Genomic DNA, 25,059 nt, shown 5'->3' on the forward strand with positions numbered 1-25,059 from the left:
ATAAAATCATATCAATTTTCATATTTTTATCTATTTATTAAGTTTTCTTTAATGCATTTAAGCAACTGTCAAAATTGTACAAGCTATCCTTCTCAAGTGCGTGTGACATTAGATAAACAAGAATAAATTCAGAAGTAATCCAAAAGCCATCATATTAGATTACCTACAACATGTAATCCAAGAGATTATGTTACAGAATAAAATTTTAGTCATGTAATTTGTAATCAATACCAGATTACAATTCAGAAGTAATCTACCCAGCACTCATTATATCCGTCTCATATCCGTCATGGATGGCATTTACACAGATACTGTAGCTATCCGATCATCAAAAATGCATGATGTGACCAAGTGTAAATACCCCTTTTAATGTATTATACATAAATAATACTATTTTAGAAATATGTGTAATCCAATTAATGTGCCTAAAGTAATTTATTTCCTTGAAAGTAAGTAACTGTAATCTGATAACAAGGATTGAAATTGTAATGTTACACTACATGAAAAAGAAAATGGATTACAGTAACAGATTACTTTGTAATCAGATTACACCAAAGCAATGGAACATTTATACAAATGTCATATTGTGGGAAACTTGTTGCATTGAAACTGGTTGTCATGACACTGTGTAATGGTTTTGGATTGATTTGAAAATCATGTTGACATTTGTGGATGGGAGCTAGCCTGGTTTAGATGCTGTCTATAAGATCGTTACAAAAAAAAAAAAAAATGTAAATGATAAGCTGGTTGACAATGCTGATAAACATAAAGTTGGGTAAAGACTGGATGTTGAGTAATTTTCTTCTGCTAAATTCTAATAAGTACTAGTCTTTGGTTCAAAGGCCTCAAGAATGTAGCTGTTCAACATCAATCTATGTTTAAATCTGTGTAGATCTGTTTATTCAAATAAACTTCAATAAATTTAAAGGAGTGCAGATGCACATGTGTGTTTGTGTAGGTTTAGAATGACAGAAAGCATTATGGTAAATGTGTATGTGTGTTGTGCCAGGAAGAAATTGTTGTGCTCTGTGCATGTGAGTGTGTGTGGTATGACTCTAAAAGTGGGGCAGAACACAAGTTCATTAATAAGGATGCGTTGTGCTTTGGTCAGGCCAGAACAGCCCCCAAAGTCTACAAATACACACACTCATGCACAGTACTTCAATAATGAGGCCCTGTCTCTCTCACACTATGCCTCTGTGAATACCTACAGATTAGTATGCACATTTACACACCTATACTAACAGCCGTGCTGTCTCCCTTTTTGTGTGTGTGAGTGTGTGTTGTGATGTTTGGTTCAGGGAGTTGAAGCCTTTTCACCCTGCTCAGCATGAAACATGTCACTCACCTTCAGCTCTTCCTCTCTTTTCTCTCTTCATCACTTTTTCTCTGTCTCTGCTGTGGCTGTTTTTACATAGGCAAAAACCATCACAGATGACATCTCTCTAATATCTCAATTGTTTCTCCTAGAAAGCAGTGAGATTAAATTAAGTCTTCTAAATAAAGTGCTTCTCAGATTTTTCTCCAGAGAAACAAAATATTTTTCTCCCAGTAATCTCACGTGTCACCTCTACTGTTTCAGAAGAAATCTCAACAACAACAGTTTCAAACTGTGCTCAAATTTGCCAAGATACCAAAATCTGCAATCCATTGTCAGAGATTTCAATATGAACTCCTCCTGCTGAGAAGACCAGCATTGCTAGTCACCAGCTTATGTTGTGTTTTGGGTGCTGGTCCCCCAGCGTAGGATGCTGATGTGCTGGTGTCTTCACCAGGCATTTAAACTAGTTTAACCAGCTTCATCAGAAAGACCATGCTGGTCAACCAGCTTTGCCAGTAAGTTTTTGCTGGTGAAAACCATGGCTATCCTGGTTTACCAGATAGACCAGCACCAAACCATCACTAACCAGCATAAACCAGGTAAACTGATCTTTTCAGCAGGGACAACATTTCTCATCAGATTCTTCCAAGACTAAATTATCTGAGCTATGCTTTGCATGTTAATTTTAAAGCTCAATAGACTTACTGATGTTTGATGTAGATAGCTGTAATTGAAACAAAAAGGAATGTTAAAAATCAGTTTTCTTTTCCTGTATCTCTCACTCTTTATAAGACAGTACACCCAGAGGAATTTCAATGTGCAATTCATGAGTGAGGGTGACAGAGACAGAAAGGGAGAGAGCATGAAAGACAAAGGCCCTGATTTGAAAACTTAATTACACCCTGGAAAAGCATGTCATCAGAACAACAATGAGAAATACATCGTTGAGTGTTTAAGTGAGCATGAAAAGAGCTCTCTTTTTAGACCGCATCGCGAAAACTGCTTCTGCAAGCCCAGCAAGGACAAGGCAATTATGCGAGCTCGCCAGCGTGCTGTTTGGATGTCACAAAGACTTAACCCTGCAAAGCGGAGACTTGACTCAGAGGGACACCTGCACCATACCAGTCTCCATGACAACTTGGCCTATGCTGTCATTCACCGAGACATCTGCAAGCTTTGTCCGTGCTAAGCGTGGATGTGCAATTCCAGATCATCCATTTAGGTGATCTTGTAGAGAGGTATCAGGTGTGGAGACAGAGCTCCTTCAGGGACATGCCATCAGGACAGTCTTAGAGTGAAGAGAGAGACACACATTTGTCTTCTTCTCAGGGTCTTTGGTTTGGTCCAGATGTAGTCCTTCCCAAACTGACCACAGATGTCATGCACATTTCAAGACAGTAAAGCAAGCGTTTGTCTGATGGGTAGAGGGTACTGCGAATGCTATCAGGTCCTTGGATAACGTATAACGTGTGGGAAAGGGCAGACGGTGGACTTTTTGGTGCCCTCCTAGGGGGTTGGTGCCCTATGCAGACTGCATAATCTGCCTATAGGGAGCTGAGGCCCTGATTATATCCATCGGTAGGAACAAAAACTCACAAATGCCAACAATGACATTAAATGGAGAGCAAATTTAAGTAGCTACTGGGGTCTTTTCTCAGTCAAAAGAAGCAGAAGCAGAAGACTAAAGCAAAAGTCTCAATTTGCTCTCCATGTGTCTCGTCTGGAGTTTCAAAGGAGATCTCAACAATGTCACAAACTGAATAAACATTTCTCAAATCAATTCTTCCAAAATCTAATTATGTGAGCTATGCTATCCAAAATGAATCATAATCGAGAACTCCAAGTCTCATGAGTTTTTTAAAGAGCAACATTTTTGCTACAAAATGTAATTTGTTCCTTGTGTTGATGGTGATTCAGCATTGATTTAAAACTTCAAATCTTCTCAGTTCTCAGTCTTGTTTTCCCCATCTTCCGGTGCTTTTGAGTTGCTTTTTAGACACAGACAAAAACACAAACAAAAGAAAAGCGCAACACATGTTCGATGCGGCTGACGACCATACAAGTCTCTTTGAATGGAATCTAATTTTCCTCTGTCGGCAAAGACCGAATTAGGGGCAAAAACATAACACAAACAGTGTGCGCGCCATTTTTATCCTCCTTTTTTCTCTGTTCTACAATCCGTGACATCTTCTGTATTGATATTCACTAGCTATTTATACATGGGGAATATTATATCCTGTGCTGTGCTGCACAGTCATCCAGGCTTAGCTTGGATTAGTGGGGCATAAACAAAGCGTGAAGGCCATTGTGCTTTCTCTTTGGCTTTTTTTTTTTTTTGCACATTATCTGATTCAAAAACTATGATGGTTAAGAGATTGATGAATTGTTTAGTTGTATTTCTGCATAGAAAGTGATCACAGTTTGATTCTGCTTTGTTCTTTCAAAACGAAGAGCAAGATGCCCAGTCATGGAAAGGATAAAGACTCATCCTTCCATTCCCAGATGGCCTTGTTATTTTCATCATTGTTGAAAGGCAGTTATTTTAACCCTCTTTGAGAGGCGCTTTGCTCCCTCTCTCATTCTCCCTATCTGAGGGGTGTTCATCTCTCATCAGGATGTGGCTGTGATAGCAGTTTTGGAGGAGTAAGGTTGAGAGGTCTTTGTTGGAAGCATCGCCAGGATTCCTCAACATTCCTTGAACTGCCCTCTCTCCCGGTTGGAGGTTTGTTGACTGAGCCTGCGGCCAATTAGCCTCTTTTAGGTGTGGGTGTTAGCTGCTGGAGTTTGATCCACATCTGTTTGGTCTTTAGGGCACTCCAGTGGTGGGCTGTGTACAGAGCTCCATGTAAGGTAGGAAAGGTCGCTTCTAATGGGGGTCTACAGTGGCACAAAGAACTTGGACCCCCTGGAGATTACAAACAGTACCAGACACATCAGAGGTGTCCGTCTGCCCTCTCATGCTACAGGAATTCACCCACCTTTGCTTCGCCTGCCAACCCTCATTTGGCTAAAAAAAACTCAATACCACCCCCATTCTGAGATGCAAGTCTATTCAGGTGCTTCTGTCAGACCCAGTTAAAAAAAAACTTGGAGATTTAATAACCATTTTCACCTCTCTACAATAGTCTGCATTAAAGCTACACGATTCAAATAGGTGTTATATTTTCTGAAGAAAATGTGAGTTGTGCTTTCGCATACAAAAGTTCCAGCAACGATACTACAGTGTTGTGGGTTGTTTTCAGGCCAATTTAGAGTGGTTTTTAGTGCATTGCCATGTGGTTGCTAGGGTGCTTTTTTTGTGTTTTCAACGTGGTTGCTTACTGGCCTATGTCATAAGAGCCCGTCCGCAAGTATCTATGGCCTCGTTAAACCCTGATATTAAGATGCATTTTTGGTGATCCATTTTAAACAGGAAGACATTAAAGACAGGTGTAAACAGGGTGAAAACATTTGAGATTTTGACATTTGTCCACAATGAGGTTGAAAACACATATGACCACAGTGGGCTTGTAGTGTAAACGCTCTAGCATTTGAATGTTCCAACAGCAGGGAAGCACCACCCACTAACCTCTCAATCAACCAATGCGCTAACTGATTATCGGGTGTAATATTCCTCATCTGTATCGTAGCATGTTGACATCAGACACATGGAAGAAGTTACATTAGAGGTGCTGTAAGAAATTTGAGCCGTTCTGGAACTTCCACGAGACTGAGCCAAAAAATTAGACACACCCCCTCTTTCCAAAACACCTTCCCATCAAAGATAGCATTGTGACCATCACCTTCTCACAGTTGTCAAACACAAGAGTAGCAAAATAGTGCCCTCAGCTGAAAATAGTTATGAATCTGAATATGGCACTAATCCTGAATGTTCCGCTTCAACTATTACATTATGAGAACTTGCTAAATGAACTGTTGTGCCGATTCTTTCGCATTTTTTTTCTTCTTATAAATTTTTTGCATTATTATCATGCTGTAATACACTGACGTAGTGATTAATGTATGTTGTCATAAAATCAGAGAAGCTCCCCTCGAAATCTAAACGAAGGTTGTCAAAAGAGACACATATTACAAACAGGTGTAAATGGCAATGAGTCTTGACTGGCCACATACCAGGTGTAAACAGAGCCTATGATATTCTGATCCCTAAATATGGCTTGGGTCCCTCCTTCAATGTAAGTCTAAAGGATTTTTTCGCCCATTTTATCATCCAGGTGAAAACTATGAAATGAAAGTCTGATTGTTTAGAAAACAAATAGCACACCTATTCTCAATTGCACAGTTTGAGGTAACACTGATGTCTGTAGCACAAACGGTGCAGGATGAGTTAAGCGCCAAAGTTTAATACTTGGAGTTAGGAGTTTGTTCAAACCCCTAACCCTCAGTGTGCTTGCCTTACCAATTCAATAAGACATTACCATTCTGTTGCTTGTTGTACTGAGCATTGCTAAAGCCATCATCCCCTCATTAAAATACATTTATGCATATACTTAGCATACATCATGTTAGGTTCAGTCATCTAGACCACTGATAATTTATCTGCATTATCATCAAACGTCAGTGAATCAACAGCGGCAAATGGACAACCACAGAATTTGATTACACCAACAAAAACTTTGACAGAATTTACATGTATTTGCATAGAGAATGTCACTTCAGATTTTACTTTAGCGTGTGCAAAGATCTGCAGGATTTTGTCGGTCTGTTGTTTTGCCATGCTGGTATTGCCGTGGTCAGAAAAAAAATCCACATGGTTTTATCTATTTGACTTTCTGCTGTTGGCTTATAAATGGAAACACAAGTACAACATGAGCTCCAGTCCATCATTTGCATGGGTTCTCTTCATGATTGCTTCAAATCCTGATACAAAATAGACACGTGGAAACAATGAAGCAAGAGTTTCACTGATACCCAAACCACCAACCATTGTATCTTTTGCTTTCTTACATTCTTGTTGTCTCTTTTGTCTTTTCCTTGCATCTCCTTCGATCAGTCTCTCTTGGCGTCCTCCAAAGCGTGGCTATGAAAAGACAGGAAGTGAGGGTAACTGTAGTATGTTCCCCCTTGACGAGGCACTTAGAAGTGAAGTTTCTTCTTATTTTCGCTGTTGTCTCACTGTTGCGTGAGATGTCAAAAACAACACGGTGCAAGTCTGGAGACAAACAAACAACAGCGAAAAGAGATCACAAACCTCAACCCTCCACCCCAAAAAAAGATATTTCTGTTATGTTAAGTCATTTGTTTCTCCATCTGATCTTCAGAGGCTGTCTGAGGGAGTGAATCGTCTCTCTGACAGCAGACTTCCTCAGGATCTACAGGGAAAGTCAGAGATGACGTGCTCTACAGAAATGTCATTTCTTTCTGGTAGCAAGCATCCTCGGGCTGAATGACACTCTGAAGCCGAGAGGTGGCACTGAACTCAGGGTGGCTGAAGGCTTTCTGTATACCTCCTGCTCTTTTCGCTGGTGTCGAAATTAGACGATGTGATTTGAGGGGCTATAAACGTGACACCATGAACTGAAATATGTGTTTTTTTAAGGTAGAGTAGATAGATGAGATTATGAACATCATTATCAGTGTCCTTCATAAAAGAAAGACAATGAAAGAGAAAAAGAAGAGTATTGTGAGAGGGTTAGAGGATAGGCCTCAATATGTTCTCATCAGGACCTACTGTTGGATGGGTCAGTCGCTCATCTGCTGATATAAAGATTGATGGTTTTCATTTTTAACCTCTCTGTATCTGTGTTTTTAATGCATTGCTATGTGGTTGCTAGGGTGTTCTGGATAGTTGCTAGTAGGGCTTGGTGATTAAATGATATCAATATTTATAAAAAAAAAAAAAATCATTGCTATACTTTTGAGTAATTTTCCATATTTTGCCTAAGTTCTACATCTAGATGACCGGATCAGGTTTGTCGATAAAAACGCAGGCAGTTTGGCAAAGTTATACACACAACTAGCTAATTGAATCACAGTCATGATATCAGCTGGTTAGGAAGTATTAGCTGGCTAGCGGCTACATAGCCCTGCTTACATGGAAACCAGAAGAGCTCTGTGTAAATCAGTAGTGAGGCTCTGTAGCCGCTAGCTAGCTATCCGGCTAATATGATATCATTGTGCATCAAGCAGCACAGCACTGACAATGCAATACAGCTATTGATTGAACACAACAACAACTCCGACATCAACACCATTGCTGTTTATTTATGTACTATTTAGTTAAATGTTTTTTCATGATCCATAGCGCTGTTACAAGCAAGAAAGTGTTCCTTCTTCTTGTGACGTGTATTGACGGTTGGCAATCCAGTTTATGGTGCATTACCGCCACTTACTGAGCTGAGTGTTAAGTGTCACAAGAAAGTCTTTCAGTGGAGTCAAATGTCTGCTGAAGATGATGAAATTGGCAAAATTTAATCGAAAAGAGGCCACACACCTTATGTAGGATTAAATCCCAAACTGAGTATACTTCTTGAAATTCAAATTAAAAGGTAGCTTACCCTGTAGAGTTTACATGTAAACAAACAAGTTCATTCTTGAGGTCTAAAACCATGTGTAAACTGTGTTATGTGTAAATCAGATGTTTATTGTAATTGTCATACTGCTATGTTGCTTGGAACCGCACCCAAGACTTTCACCCACTGTTGCACTTGTGTATATGGTTGAGTGACAATAAAGGGATTTGATTTGATTTGATGATCGCCTTAGCAAGCACCACTAAAAAAATGGAATGAAATAGAATGTTTTCTGGTTGTCCTTTTAAAATTTAATTTTTAAATGATTTGGTTTTCAATTTGCTGATATGCTTTTTTAAGTTTGACTGTTTCTTATCAAGTCAAGTCATTTTTATTTGTATAGCGCTTTTCATAACACACATGGTTTCAAAGCAGCTTTACAGAAAATCATCCATTAACAAAAAAATGAAACTGTAATATCTATAAAGTCTTAGAGTGATCATTGTGTTGTTTGATTAAATATGATTGTAAACTGTGTATAAAAATTAAATAATTAAATAATAATTGTATTTAGAACCCCTGTAAGCAAGCTGTAGGCAACTGTGGCAAGGAACACAAAACTCCATAAGATGTTGGTTAATGAAGAAAAATAACCTTGGGAGAAACCAGGCTCACTGTGGAGGCCAGTTCCCCTCTGGCTAACCAGCATGAATATAATGCCAATATTAGTTATTTATGTGCAGTGCAGGTCATGGTTTAACATTAGTAACTTAGCAATATTTCTGAGGTGGAAGAATGCTGTTGTACAAACATTGGAAATTTGATTTTCAAAGGACAGATTGGTATCAAATATAACACCCAAGTTCTTCGCTGTAGAAGATGACATAACAGTACATCCATCGATAGTCAAATTATATTTTAGCTGCTTATTTTTAGAGGCTTTTGGTCCAATAATTAGTACCTCTGTTTTGTCGGAATTAAGTAGAAGGAAATTTCTGGCCATCCAATCTTTGATTTCATTGATACACTCTGCTAAGTTGGAGAATTGTGAATTTTCGTTGGGTTTAGAAGAAATATAAAGTTGGGTACTGTCGGCATAACAGTGGAAACTCATTCCATGATTCCTGATAATATCTCCCAGGGGAAGCATGTATAAGGAGAAAAGCAGAGGCCCTAAAACTGATCCCTGTGGCACTTCATACTTAACTTTTGTTTGATCTGACAATTCACCGTTTACACATATAAAGTGGTAGCAGTTTGATAAATAGGACTTAAACCATGCTAATGCAAGTCCACTAATGCCAACATAATTCTCCAGCCTATTCAAGAGAATGTCATGATCTATCGTGTCGAAGGCAGCACTAAGATGTAAAAGCACTAGAAGAGAAATGCAGCCACGATCAGATGACAAGAGTAAGTCATTTGTAACTCTGATAAGTGCAGTCTCTGTACTGTGATGGGGCCTAAATCTTGACTGAAATTGTTCATATTTACCATTTCTCTGTAGAAATGAACATAGTTGGGAGGGCACTACCTTTTCTAGTATTTTCGACATAAATGGTAGATTTGAAATTGGTCTGTAATTAGCCAGTTCTCCTGGATCAAGCTGTGGCTTCTTAATAAGCGGTTTGATAACTGCCATTTTAAAGTTTCTTGGGACATGTCCTAAAGGATAGCAAGGAGTTAATAATATTAAGAGGAGGTTCTGAGATGACAGGGAATACCTCTTTTAAGAGCTTAGTTGGTATTGAATCTAACATACATGTTGTGGCTTTTGATTTTTTGATAAGTTTTGTTAGCTCTTCATGACCTATGACAGCGAAGGATTGAAGTTGCTCTTGAGGAAAATTATGAGACACTGTTTTCTGAGGTGCTGCGACAGTTGATTGCATAGTTCCAATTTTATTGGGTGGATGCCATAACTTACCTTAATTGTTGTTGTTGTTGTTATGGTTGTTCTTGAGCGGTGACGATTTGATATCGATGTGGTTCCTGATCAGTAGATGTTTGAGATTGATGCAATAATCTTTGTAAAACACAGTGGAGAAAATGAATGCGCGCAGTCGAGATGCGAGATGTAGACAAGCAGAAAAGAAAACAGGTGCACGCGGTAAAATATAAGCAGTTGAAACAGTTGAAAAGTGGAAAAACCCAAAGCACATGGTAAAATGATAAAGGATAAAACAATGAACGTATAAGAGTAAGAAAAAGCAACGCTAAGCAGGCTAGCAAAATACAAACACTTGTGCAGCATGCCGGCAGCAACCGGAACAGGAAGTAGATCAGAGATGGAGGGGAGCCTGAGGAACACACAGCACCACTAAACATGAACTCTATGAATTCTAAACATATTTATCTTTTCTCTCTCTGTAGGTGATGAATGGTACTTGTGCAGGCTTACTCTGACTCTCCCCAACCTCTCACATCTGCAGTGGGCCATGTTCCCTTACCCCTACCTGGCAGCCGTGGGCCCTGACACTGGTCCTGGTTATGTGGTCTACAAGCTTGTGGCCCGAAGTGGTGATGGCTCAGTGGGAACAGCTCACTTCTTATTGGTGGACGGTGAGTGATGGGCAGAGCCTCTGACCAACAGTCATTCTGTGTGACCTGCTGCCTGCAATCCCAGAAATTGACACATAACTGTCAATACAATCATGCCGACAGTTAAAACTCTGCCCTACATGATCAATAATGCTGGCACACCACGTTATTTAATCTAGAAACTTAAAAGTTACTGACACAAAGTGCTCACCATCAAAAATTACTTTTTATATTATTTGGACATTTAGCTCAGCTTTGCAAGAGAGAGTCAGGTAAAGGGAAACATAACTAAGGCCCGGTTTACATCTGGTATTAACGTCTCTAATACATCTTGTGTGACAACTTGCAGTCAGATTTTTTTCAAGGGGAGGGTCTCTGATTTGTGACTACATACATCACTTACATCAAAATGTTGTATGTTGATAAACTACGAAAAGTTGATAAGCTGTTGCTCCCAAATAAAAAAATAAATAATTGTAATAGCAAATGTGCATGCTTCACATGATATGTGTCACTGGATGGTGATGTCAGACATACCAAAATGTTCTGTGAAGTCTTGTTCTTGTATATGTAAGGGCTTTTCCAAATTTTTCAATGGGATGGTTTTGGGAACCACTTACACCTTTCCACTTGTGGTCAGATCACCCGAGATGGATGTTAATATCAGGTGTAAACGTTTCCAAAAGAGGCCTACAGTATTAAGATGTTAATATCTTGGATTTCCTTTGATGGTGGTTTTAAAATTAAACTTGTCAAAGGATAGGAATAATTAGAAAGGACGTTCAACCATCATTCATTCAGACTGATTTCATAGTTAAGCTCAGCCAATGTTCACACATTGCATATTTATGTTATGCTTTCTGTGACAATCTCAAATTAAGCAGATGAGGTTTCAGCTGAAAGGTTTGGGAATATACTGGAATCACCATAATGAGAAGTTCTACAATAAATTACAAAACGAGTTTAAATGTTGAAGTTCTAACAAGAAGAAACTTAATATGAAATGATAGATTGTTGACGCACTGTTTTGCTATTGCAGTGAATAGATGTAGCATTGATGTCTGTGTGCCTTTTATAACAGCCAATTGGTTAAGTCTGTAATAGAAATAGAATAACACCAATTCATTTATCTAATCCATGCTGTTTCCATAGTTAAAGTGATTTCATGACTGCACAGCGACCAACAAAGTTTAGAAGAATTTTAAATATGCTTCACTCCAACATGAACTGTGGGATTCACACATCTAATTAATCATAAGCAAATAGACCAAATGTGCTTTAAACATGTTGCTTTGATCTCTTATGCTGTTTGAATGGTGTGTGTGTGAGTGATATGTACATGGATGGTTAGAACAGGTGTGTAGCTCTGCTTTTATTGTTCCTATAAGACATCATAACCTCTAATAATGGCTAGTCATTCATCATCTAATATGTTGTGACATTACAAAATTATTTCACAGGTCAAAAAGAATTTGAACTCTACCATAAATATTCTGTCTCAAGTGATATTACTGTCAGTTTATTAACTCCTGCATTAGATGCTGTTACCTAGAATGTTCTTCGTCCAGGTTTTTTTTATCTGTCCTTCAGATTTACTGTTAGTAGACAAAAAACAAACAAAAAAAACAACAACTAATAAGAGTGTTTTTTAACAAGACACGTTCTAGATGTCCACAGTGCTAAAAGAGACAAAAGTTGAAGAAACACACTTTATATAGAATATTATATAATATAGATTATTCATTGACAACTGAACTTTTTTTGCAAAAGGACGGGGCAGTGCGGGTGCAGCTGGGAGATCTGCTCCACCTCAGCAGCTGTGGTCTTCATCCACCTCCTCTTCTTCCTCTCCAAAGGGACATGCTCAAGGGGACAGTGGTTAAAATGAGCTCTTGTCTTGCTATTGTCCTGAAGAAGGAACAGAGGGGAGCATATTGCCCGCTCACACACAGATGCACTGAACCACAGCTGGTAGAAGGGTTCCTCACCCCTAATGTGTATTAAAACACTCCAAGGCTTTTGTGACTTTGTCTTTGTAATGCTCTTGCACTTTGGGCTAAACTTTACAATAGTTGCGCTTTTAATTTGTGATTAAAAACAAGTGTCACTACAGTTTCTAGGCGATGTATGCAAATCACACACATGCCAAAATTCATTATTTCAAAGAGAATCTGTAATTTAATCTACTATTAAGCCTGGTGCATACTGCACAATTGTGGCCACGATTTTGCGTAACATTTCAGGAAATGTACAAGATTAATTTCACTGGCAAATTCGCCAGTTTTTGAGCACTTGGTGTGGCATGCGTCACTGATAGATGAATAATTGCTTTTACAATGAATCTTAGTCTTCTCAGAAGTCCTGACAGTGATCAAAATGAAAAACAAAGGGGATCACAGCAATCGATGTGTGGGTGTGTGTGTTTGTTTGTTTGTTTGTTTGTTTAAAAGAGAGAGAGTGTCATTCCGTTAAAAATGTTTACAGTTGAAGTCAGGAGTTTACATACACTTAGGTTGAAGTTCTTAAAACTCATTTTTAACCACTCCACAGATTTCATATTAGCAAACTATAGTTTTGGCAAGTCGTTTAGGACATCTACTTTGTGCATGACATGAGTAATTTTCCAACAATTGTTTACAGACAGATTGTTTCACTTTTAATTGACTATATCACAATTCCAGTGGGTCAGAAGTTTACATTCACTAATTTAACTGTGCCTTTAAGCAGCTTGGAAAATTCCAGAAAATGATGACAAGCCTTTAGGCAATTAGCCATTTAGCTTCTGATAGGCTAATTGGGTGATTGGAGTAAATTGGAGTTGTACCTGTGGATGTATTTTAAGGCCTACCTTCAAACGCAGAGCCTCTTTGCTTGACATCATGGGAAAATCAAAAGAAATCAGCTAAGACCTCAGAAATTTTTTTTGTGGACCTCCACAAGTCTGGTTCATCATTGGGAGCAATTTCCAAATGGCTTAAGGTACCACGTTCATCTGTACAAACAATAGTATGCAAGTATAACACCATGGGACCATGCAGCCATCATACCGCTCAGGATGGAGATGCATTCTGTCTCCTAGAGATGAACGTAGTTTGTTGCAAAAAGTGCAAATCAACACAGGTAGACAAGTATCTATATCCACAGTAAAATGAGTCCTCTATCGACATAACCTGAAAGGTTGCTCAGCAAGGAAGAAGTCAATGCTCCAAAACCACCATAAAAAAGCCAGACTACAGTTTGCAAGTTCACATGGGGACAAAGATCTTACTTTCTGGAGAAATTTCCTCTGGTCTGATGAAACAAAAATTGAACTTTTTGGCCACATTGACTATCGTTATGTTTGGAGGAAAAAGGGTGAGGCATGCAAGCCGAAGAGTACCATCCCAACTGTGAAGCATGGGGGTGGCAGCATCATGTTGTGGGGGTACTTTGTTGCCGGAGGGACTGGTGTATTTCTCAAAATAGATGGCATCATAAGGAAGGAAAATTATGTGGATATATTGAAGCAACATCTCAAGACATCAGCTATGAAGTTAAAGCTCAATCGCAAATGGGTCTTCCAAATGGACAATGAACCCAAGCGTACCTCCAAAGTTGTGGCAAAATGGCTTAAGGACAACAAAGTCAAGGTACTGGAGTGGCCATTACAAAGCCCTGACCTCAATCTGATTCAAAATTTGTGGGCAGAACTGAAAAAGCATTTGTGAGCAAGGAGGCCTACAAACCTGACTCAGTTACACCAGTTCTGTCTGGAGGAATGAGCCAAAAGTCCAGCAACTTATAGTGAGAAGCTTGTGGAAGGCTACCCAAAATGTTTGACCCAAGTTAAACAATTTAAAGGCAATGCTACCAAATACTAACAAATTGTATGTAAACTTATGACCCACTAGGAATGTGATGAAAGTGCTTACCAAAGTGCTTTATGATCTGTGCTTACCAAAATTTGAAACACTGCCCCCAGTGGCCAAAACGGTATGTGTTGTAAGGCATATAGGCACTGATGAGCTCCATTTTCTGGGTGAAATGTCCACAGAGGGGCACCAAAAAGGAGTTGTAAAGAGAGTTGTTTTAAGCTGTACAGGCTGTAATACAGTGAAGAGGAATGCATATTTTATAAACTGTACCCCCTAACCCAAACACTAGATCAGTATAATAAATATGTAATGTTAGAGGGGAAAAAAGCAACCTCCAAATCACACTCGTCACTGATTACACTATGTAACACAATTTTTGTTACTGGGTAGTAAGTGTTATTTCCTAATTGCTTATGCCTCAAAAGTATAGAAAAGCACTCGCCTTGCTCCTACGAGTACGCTCCCATGTTCTCCTTGAATTTATCAGGATGAGCAACAAGGATATGGACTTTGAGGGACATCCTACAGCCCATTGTGCACCAGAGTCTCAACCAGCTCCACATAGTTTTCGGCCTTGTGATTGCCCAGGAAGCCCCGAACCACTGCGACAAAGCTGTTCCAAGCCGGTTTCTCCTTACTAGTGAGCTTCTTGGGGAATTCATTGCACTCCAGGATCTTCTTTTTCTGTGGTCTGATGAAGACACCGGCTTTTACCTTTGCCTCAGACAGCTTAGGGAAGAAGTCTTGAAGGTACTTGACGGCTGCCAACTCCTTATCTAGAGCTTTGACTAATTGTTTCATAAGGCCCAATTTGATGTGCATTGGTGGCATCAGCACCTTCCGGGGGTCCACTTGTGGCTCCCACTTGATGTTGTTCCTCCCCACAGAGAACTCGGTCCGCTGTGGCCAGTACCACCTGTAATAGTGCACCTTGGTGTCCCTGCTGTCCCAAAGGCAAAGATAGCAGGGAAACTTGGTAAAACCGCCTTGGAGTCCCATCAGGCATGCCACCATTTTGAAGTCTCCTATGACCTCCCAGCCATACTCATCATACTTTAAGGCATCCAGCAAGGTCTTGATGCTGTTGTAATCCTCTTTGAGGTGCACCGAGTGAGCCAGGGGAAGAGACGGGTACTTGTTACCATTATGGAGCAGCACGGCTTTGAGACTCCTGGATGAGCTGTCAATGAAGAGGCACCACTCATTCTGGTTACAGGCGACTCCTATTGCCTCGAACAGACTGGTCACATTGTGGCAGAAGCAGAGCCCATCTTGACGGGTGAAGAAGAAGCTGGAAAAAGGTTGCTGATGCTTTCTCTGATCTGCGACTTGCACACTTTCATCCAACAAATTCCACTGCTTAAGCCTAGACGTCAAAAGCTTGGCATTGGACTTGGTGAGACCAAGATCTCTAATCAAGTCATTGAGGTCTTTTTGGTTGGGGTAGTATGGGTTTCTCTCCTCAGCTCCACCTCTGAAATCCCTCAAAGTCCATATCCTTGATGCTCATCTTAATAAATTCAAGGAGAACATGGGAGCACTTCCATTCAGGTCACACCACAGGGGAAGGTAAACACGCTGGAGCCGATGCAAAAATCCCTGATAGCAAATAGCACTTGTCAGTGAGTCGGCATAATGTGGCCGATCGAAAGATACCCGAACTCTCGGAAACAACATGCCGACTTCCTGTGTGAACATGTTGCTCCCTTTGCGTTTTGATCGTACTTTCATTCTTATTACAAGTTTGCTCTGAAGAATGAGCACAGATTCCCTTTTTTGTCCAGCCACGACAGACTCCAAACTCCCACTTATTTATTATTTTTTTTCAGGTAAAACATTGCCAATATTTGTGCAAGGGCTTGCTTGGGTTTATGCGGTACCATTTCAATTTTGCTTGTGCCAATAAGGATACAATTTGGCATTTAAGACCAGTGATGTCATTTTGCCTTGGCTTTTACATAAGATACCTTTACTGGGGTCATATCATACAATCAGACAAGCAACAATTGTAAAGGAAAGAAAATTTTGCACAGTGTGTACCTGACTTTACAAAACTTGCATACATTTTAAGTTATTATAACATTAAATTGTTCATTATTTTGTGACAGGTGGCGAAGATTCATTTGAAGTAGACCGAACCACAGGAGAATTGAAAACCACAGGGCGACCACTGACACCCAGTAAGGAGTACACCCTGACTGTACAGACCGTGGACTCGCAGGGCAGGAAGGGTCCACATGCCTCCGTGTTCATACTGGCCGGCTTCCGGCCCCCTCAGTTCATCAACACCACCTACACCATCTACGTTCCGGAGAGCACTGGGGTGGGCCAAGCGTGAGTACTGGAAGCTGTGTGTTAGTGGGCGTGTTTGTGTGTAAGAAGATTCAAAATTTGCTGCTTATTAGAGGGAAAAGGAGGGATCGTGTGAATGTGGCCAACTCTCAAGCATTATGTGTTATCTGTTGCATTAAAAATTGGCTCGTAGGAAGAGTGGAGGTTGAGAGAGGGGGGAAAGAGGGAATAGAGGGGATTGTGGCAGAGAAGGGGAACACAGATGCATCATTGGTATCCCTAGGCTCTGAATTTGAAAGCATGTTCAAATTCAAATATTTATTAAAAGAAACTTCTGGATACACATGAAGAGCTGTGTCTGAATTCCCCCTCTGGGCACTGGCACAGAACAGAGCATAATAATCTGTGTGAAGGAGAAGAGGACAGCTAATCATAGACGGAGGGAGAAAGAGAGACATAATAAATTGAGAGAGCGTGTGGAAGGGAAAGATGACATAGGAAGAGAGCCACAAAGAACCACTGAGATATGTCAGAGATATTATTTCCCATTTGTAAGTGTAGAGAGACAATAGCTGTGCTCCAAAACCTTGTGATCTGTCTACTGCCTACATAGACAGCTGCCTTTTAAGGCAACATCCTCATAAATCAAACCTCATAAGTGACCTGTTTGGACCACTCGACATAGTAGGCACACAAATTGCACTCCTTACATGAAGCACATGGGAGACTAGATTCAAAAAATATTCTAATAGAGTTAATAGACATTAACTTTTACTAAGATAAAATGGCGATACTCTGAAGCACAAAAATACATGGCACACGAAATATTGTCTAAAACAGTCAAATTTTAATTAGAGTGAACTGCTTTTGCTCATTGCTCGACTCTTTTGCCATCTTGGATGATTTTCACTTAGCTTGTCCCACAGCATTCTGAGGTTTTCTTCTCTTTGAAGGATAAAAATTTGGCCTTAAATTTGAGGATCTTGTCTATGATGCCTTAAAATGATGTCTAGATAGGCAGCTTACTGGGTTTTGGAACAGAGATATAGTTTCCCTCTGAAAGCCATTCTAGTTCCTATGTGTCTATGTGTTTGTCTATAGGGTGGCATTGGTCCAGGCTATCTCATTCCAAAAGAAGATGTTGTCCTATATGCTGTTGGTGAACCCAGGAAACCTTTTCAGCATAAATCAGGAGAATGGCGCCCTCAGTCTGACGCGCACTGTGGACTATGAGAGTGGGCAACATCTGCACCACCTGCAAGTCAGAGCATCCGAACCAGACACAGGGCTAAGCAACATGGCAGAGGTACACACATACTTTACAATGTGTGTGTGTGTGTGTGTGTTAGCTGAAGTGATGTGACAAAGCCAAAGGCAGGTGGCAAATGTTTGATATATTTTCACCCATCATGTTGCTGTTATTAAAGGGGTAAATGCATCCAACTGTGTGTGTACGTATGTGTGTTGCTCACACTGTTGTTGTTCCATGTTGATCTTCTTTGTTTGGCAAAAGTCCTCCACATTAATTGAGTCCCCTTGATGGACTTGGCTGAGAAACAATGATGTGAAACAGTGCTTGTGCCAGCACCAGTCACACACACACACTCATTTTAGACACTTGTCAGAGTCACTGCCCCCTGCCAAATGATTACACCATCTGTGAAGATGACTCTTCTTATAGGGAAGGCTAGAACGAAGATACGAAACAAGATGAGGACAGAGGATGAGAGGGAAAAAATGTATGAGAAAATAAGAGGAGGCAAGAGAAGGCAAGACAACAAAAGATAAAATTAGACAAGAGGAGACATGCAGAAAAGAGACTAGATGAGATGAAATGAGAAGAGAAGAGAAGAGAAGAGAAGAGAAGAGAAGAGAAGAGACAACAAAATGAGATGAGACAGAACAAAACTAGAAGAAATGAGATGAGACTAGAAGAGCGAAGAAGAGAAGAAAATAGATTAGACAAAACTAGAAGAGATTAAATGAGAGAAAACAAAACTAGAAGAAATGAGATGAGACTAGAAGAGAAGAGAGATGAGATGGAATGAGATGAGAAAACTAGAAGAAATGAGATGAGACTGAAAGAGAAAAAATTAGATGAGAAGATGAGAAGATAAAATTAGAAGAGATAAGAGTAAATGAGATGAGACAAAACAAAACTAGAAGAAATGAGATGACACTTAAAAGATGAGATGAGGCAAAACTAGAAGAAATTAGATGAGACTGAAAGAGAAGATATGAGAAAACAAAAGTAAAAAAAATTACATGAGAATAGATTAGATGAGATGAGGAAACTAGAAGAGCAGAGAAGATATTAGATGAGATGAAATGAGAAAACAAAAATAGACGAAATTAGTTGGGACTACAAGAGAAAAGATGGGATGAGATGGGATAGGATGAGATGAGAAAACTAGAAGAAATGAGATGAGTCTAAAAGAGAAGAGATGAGATGAGACAAAACTAGAAGTAATGAGATGAGACAAGACTAGAAGAGATTAGACTAGACTAGAATAGATATGAAGAGAGGAGAAGAGACAAGACAAAACTAGAAAAGATGAGACAAGACGATACTTGTAATGATGAGATAGGACTAGAAAAATTGAGATGACGAGACCAGAAGAGATGAGATGAAGGTTAAATGAAAAGAGATGAAATGCAATAAGATGAGACTTGAAGAGATGAGAGGAGACTATCAGAGAAGAATCGAGACAAAACAAGATGAGAACAGAAGAGCGAGTATCTGTCTTAGCATGCGAAACATGATTTAATAAAGATGAAACTCTGTTCTGAGACTCTTCATCACTCTTTAACCCCTGTTGTTGTTGTTATTAGCAGTAATACTCCTCCAACAGCAGACACCAGACTCATTACTGCCATATTTAACCTCCGTCAACTATGAAACAAAGTTTCCCTCCGTTGGGCAGATTCCTGAGGGAAGACTACAGAAAAAGAGAAATCCAATAAACAGAGCTACGCAGACTTTTAGGCACTGGCCTGACTGCTTCAGAGCTGTATGGACAGTTTTGGTGCTGTATGTGTAAGAAACTTTCCACCCTCTTGGCAGGGCTGTTCCTCTTAGATAAGCTCTGCTGTGGGACTCAACCCTCACCATGACTAACACCCCCACTGAGACCACGCACCCTGCTTTGCTTCACTCTCTGTTCAGTCAAAGTCAAATCCTGTGCCAGTATTCTGTCTGGATGCTCCCAAATCACTGCACAGAGAGAAGCCTGAATGTCTACAGACATTCCATTAGCTAATATACTATTGTGACGGAGAGGAGGGTGTGGCCGGGCCGTGATGGTGCACGGCTGGTGCTGAATCAGCTGATCAGCTGATCAGCGGGAGAGCGAGATAAAGGGGAGCCAGAGGCGCAAGTTGAGGGGAGAGAGAGATGCATGCGGCCGCGTTGCATGTGTGTCTATGTTTGTTTATGTTTGTTATAAGTTAAGTTTGACATTAAAACTTTGTTTGCTGTTCAGCTGGTTCTCACCTCCTCCTTGCCCATCCGTAAATTGTTACAACTATCAACTGAGCTTTGGCTGAGACCAGACACATAAAGGCCTGACTGTGGTTTGTGTGTGTGTGTTGTGGGATGGTTGAGCCATTTGCATTCACTGGCTTGTGCCACTGCTTGCCCTCTACCTTTAGTGCTATTCTTCTTTCTTAAACCTATATTTGTTTGCAATGGCCACATAGAAACAGAAAGAGATGAGTATGGCCACACACTAAACCATCATGTTTCCATATCTGTCCACAAAATAATGTCTCTCTCTCATTTTCATATTTTTGTAGGTGGTGGTACACATCACAGATGAGAACGACTGCACACCAGAGTTTATGCACTCTATTTACAGTAGAGACAGTGTCCCTGAGAACACTCCTCCTGGTACCTCCCTACTGAAGGGTGAGTATGTATGTCATTAACAGGTTATGGAGATCAGGCATGTCATACTTCATACAGCTGACCAACTCACAACACACACGTTAAACAAATGGGAGAAACATAACACAATAGAGACAAATACACCCTCTGTCTTTTTCTCTGGCTGTCCCTCTCTCTAACTGTGTTCCCCTCTTATTGACCCTGTTAACATGCAGTTAGGAAAACGGCTTATTCCAGGTTTTTTCAGAAAGCAGCATTCATGCAATTATGTTTTCCTTTCACTGTTTAAGGGATTAAGAGAAAGCACTTCAAAACACTAGGGCTCCAAGTAGCAATTATTTTTGATAATCGATTAATCTTCTATATATTTTGTTTTCTTAGATTAATCGGATAAAAAAGGCTAATTTTATTTCCTAAATTTTTTATGGATTTATTGAAAAAGCATAAATTATTTTATACTATACAATGTGTACAAAAAAGGTTCAAAATATAAATGTTAAAATATAAATTGTGTAGTACAAAAAAACATTTGTTCTGAGTTTGGAAGCAGTAGGACAATTTAAACCACTCAATTATAAATGAAAAGATATACACCGATCAGCCACAACATTAAAACCACCTGCCTAATATTGTGTAAGTCCCCCTCGTGCCACCAAAACAGTGCAAAATTGTGTTGAGAAGAATATCATCTCAGAATGCTGTTCTGAAATGTGGGTTGGTGGAGTGGTTTTCTGAGTTACCGTAGTCATTGTCAGTTCGTACCAGTCTGGCCATTCTCTGTTGACCTTTCTCATCAACAAGGCATTTCCGTCCACAGAACTGCCCCTCACTGGATGTTTTTTGTTTTTGGCACCATTCAGGGTAAATTCTAGAGACTGTTGTGCATGAAAATCCCAGGAGATCAGCAGTTACAGAAATACTCAAACCAGCCCGTCTGGCACCAACAGTTCTCCATGCAATTATCTAATCAGCCAATCATGTGGCAGCAGTGCAGTGCATAAAATCATGCAGATACGGGTCAGGAGATTCAGTTGATGTTCACATTAACCATCAGAATGGGAAAAAATTTGATCTCAGTGATTTGGACCATGGCATGATTGTTGGTGCCAGATGGGCTGGTTTGAGTATTTCTGTAACTGAATGCTATTCTGAGATGCGGGTTGGCACTGTTTTGGTGGCACGAGGGGGACCTACGCAATATTCTGCAGGTTTTAATGTTGTGGCTGATCAATGTATATATACAGTATATACTGTGTGTGTGTGTGTGTGTGTGTGTGTATTAGGGTTGCAACGGTATGAGATTTTCACAGTACGATAACCGTCTCGGAAAATATCACTGTTTCACGGTATCACGGTATAGGGTATTACACAATTATTATTATCAGTTACAATGACCCTTAAAGGAGTGAAAACAAATGCTTTATTATAATTGAAACTTGAAACCATTTTATTTAATGGAAGTATGTGTAAAAAAAAGTCTCCCTTTTGAAAATAAATAAAATAAATAGAATAAATAAGAAAGCTAACAGAATTATAATAATAAACCAAATTATAAACATGATAAAAAAATAGCATGTAACTATAACATGTTATATAACTAAAGCATGTTAGTTTACATGTTAGCATAGCATGTTAAATTAACTACTAAATGAAAAATAACATCAGCTGTGTGAGCTTTTAAAGTAATGTCCTATGATTATTAACAATTAACATATACTGTAGGTGCACGACAGTGCAGCCAGACTGCTCCTGTCTGTAACTTTAACTCGTGGTTCTCAACTGGTTTTGCTTCAGGACCCAGATTTTACATTGGAAATCAAGTGGCGACCCACCATAGTAAAAACGTAACCAGTATTTAATGTATCCTGGGTCGCATTTCCTTTTATGTTGCATAGTTTTGTTCATGGTTTTCAAGTACAAGGACATGCATCAAGTGACATTATTTTGTTGTTGACGTCAACAACAAAAGCGACAAGAAGTTTTCTCTCCCCCCTTTTAAAAATTGAAGAGCATATTTACTTATATGAGCCCATTATTATCCCGTTTGTTTCCTAATTTCAAACATAATTCAAACAGAACGTACATATTACACAGGAGGAAAGGCCCCTCATTACCATGGTTAGGTCAGTGTAGCTAGTCTTAAATAACAGTAATAATAATAACAAATTATAGTATTTATGAAAAAATAAATACTAGCTGAAACACATCTTGAAACTTTAACTACAACTGCCCCTGCTGATATAAAATGAGGTCTAATAGATTCTACCTTTAGATTATTTCATATGAAACTATAACATTTAGTCAAAATATTACTTTTACTCATGTAAAATCATGAAACAAAGTTGTTAATGTGGTGATGTATAATGGAAAAAAAATTAGCACATAGCACAGTGTTGCTCTTTTCCTCCTCAGTGCTGTTTGGCATGTCAGGGCTGCCTACTGTTTGAGAGGTTTGACTTGACTTCCTCCGTAATGCTTTAAACTAGAAATGTCTCACTAGAATTGAAATTGGTCACATCAGTTTTGAGGTCTGCGCTCCGCAATATCGAGGGAAGCCCGGTTGTTGCATGCGCGCGCCAGAGAGAAGAGCAGATCATGATCGTGAGCTGGTTCCGTTACACTCGTGCGAAAGTGCAGATGAGAAGCCTTTAGCTGATTGCGAGATTATCATTTAATCTGCCTCGGCAGTCCTTAATATGTCTTCAGTGGGAGAACCATGGCATTGTTCTTTCCCTGCTGTCCGCGACCCAGTCCGAATAGACCTGCGACCCACTTTTGGGTCGCGATCCACCAGTTTAACTCACACGCACACTCACTTATGTCAGACCCCCTCGCCTTGCTTCTCTCTGACATTTTCTCCACTTCATGTGTGTGGCGCAAGTTGATGAGTCTGACAGGCAGTTGAGGAGGAAAGGAGATGCGCATGCGCAGGTGAGATTCTCCGTTCGGTTGCATTTTTTTTCTCAATACCGTAGATAAGCAAATGTACATGGTATGAAAACAGTCAATTTTCATACCGTGGTATACCGAAAACCCTAGTGTGTGTGTATGTGAGGCAAATCGTCCTCAGACCCCATGTTCATTATTTGCACTAGTGTTGGAAATTATGTTGCTGTTGGGCTGCCTTTCTGTCTCTCCATCTATGTATCTCTCTCTATCTCTGTATCTATGTTTCTCTCTTTCCTCTAGCGGTCCTGCTCTTGAGGCAGGTGCTGTTGCTGTGGTTGCTCTATGAGGGCGGGTGTCTTTTCAACTCAGTCCTGTAATTCTGAAATAATTCATTATGGCAGCACTTTCTGGGTGGTAAATGGATTGTACTCAAAGCTAGCTCTGTGGCTCCCAGGCAGTGAGCTGTTCTGCCCCCATCTCCCTCTTACTCCCTTTAACTCTTCCTCGCTTGTTTATTCAGTCTCTCTCATCATCCTGACTTGCCTCGCTAAGCCCTTTTCCTTCAACAGGCCAGCAATCCTCCATTTTGTGTCTTTGCTGATGATGTGGGGTCTGTAACCAAAGGTCAGGGGCTCTGTCCCCACAGTAGAAGTGGGATCTCTACAGTGTTACATGGATGTGGAAGGTTGGGGGGCTAAAACACCTCTGTCATTCTGCAGATAATCACAGCTGATAGAGGCAGACAGCAGACTGAGAAAAAGGCGTGCCTGACCTCCTCCACTAAGCACAACCGTTAATGGGAATAGGGACCTGTTTATCTCCCTGCACCGGTCCCAGCTGCGATCTTATCACTGTAATTGAAGGTGTTTTAGAGGCTTTTAAAAAAAAAATGAAAACACAAATGAGATGTCGAGTTGTGCTTTGGAAAGAGGCCTGAGTGCATTCATTATTTGAATAAATATTCATAAGCCCTAATTAGTGGCTTACTTAGTCGCAGACCATTACTTTTGCAAACAAAGCCCTAACCCTTAATATTACACTTTGGCATGCAACTCCTCCCACAACGTTTGCGCTGTGAAATGAATGACACCTAAAATCTTGTGGCTTGTTAAAGAGAATTGTTCTATTACTCTTCTGAGCAATCAAATTTCACATGGTGGATGTAAAAACAAATGTAAAAACAAATGTAAAAAATCATATAGACTTACATTAAAGGAGGGACCCAAGACATGTCCAAGGACTAGAATATTATAGAGACTTGGGGGTGGGGTCTTTTGACTTGGGCCAGTAAGCAACCACTTAACAACCACCAAGAACACAGCACCACACTAAAAACCGCTTGGAGCGCCATAGCAACCACACAGTTACACCCTGGCAACTTCCCACAACATCCTAGATGGCGAGTTATATAAAAATGGGCAAGCATCACTCTTTTTTTTTTTTTTTATAACTGATCCACAACACACATACATTCAGGGTTGCTAGGGTTACTTTTGAAATGTATTCCACTACAGATTACAGAATACATGCTGTAAAATTTTAATTTGTAGCGTATTCTGTTAGATTACTCAAGGTCAGTAAAGTATTCTAAATACTTTGGATTACTTACATTTACATTTACATTTATTCATTTGGCAGATGCTTTTATCAAAAGTGACTTACAAAAGAGGAAAACATAAGCGAATCATCTTAAGGAGACAGTGGTATGAAAAGTGCCGTATTACAAAGTTTCACTAGCATCAGAATAGTATTCAAAACAGAATAAAGTGCAACAGGAATCTTTTTTTTTTTTTTTTTTTTTAATGAATGGTTAAGTGCTCATGG

At 39.8% G+C, this 25,059-nt stretch overlaps 1 protein-coding gene across 1 annotated transcript in view; it reads left to right on the forward strand.

Moving 5' to 3' along the window:
• LOC127453773 (neural-cadherin-like) overlaps positions 1-25,059 on the forward strand; it is a 218,122-nt gene that overhangs the window by 108,819 nt on the left and 84,244 nt on the right. Inside the window, exons 2-5 of the mRNA XM_051720463.1 lie at positions 10,147-10,335; positions 16,277-16,502; positions 17,562-17,766; positions 20,256-20,367. Coding sequence (XP_051576423.1) covers positions 10,147-10,335; positions 16,277-16,502; positions 17,562-17,766; positions 20,256-20,367 — 732 coding nt within the window. The remainder of the gene's footprint in view (positions 1-10,146; positions 10,336-16,276; positions 16,503-17,561; positions 17,767-20,255; positions 20,368-25,059) is intronic.

The sequence above is a fragment of the Myxocyprinus asiaticus genome, chromosome 16 (assembly GCF_019703515.2).
Source record: "Myxocyprinus asiaticus isolate MX2 ecotype Aquarium Trade chromosome 16, UBuf_Myxa_2, whole genome shotgun sequence".
Classification (NCBI taxonomy): Eukaryota; Metazoa; Chordata; class Actinopteri; order Cypriniformes; family Catostomidae; genus Myxocyprinus; species Myxocyprinus asiaticus.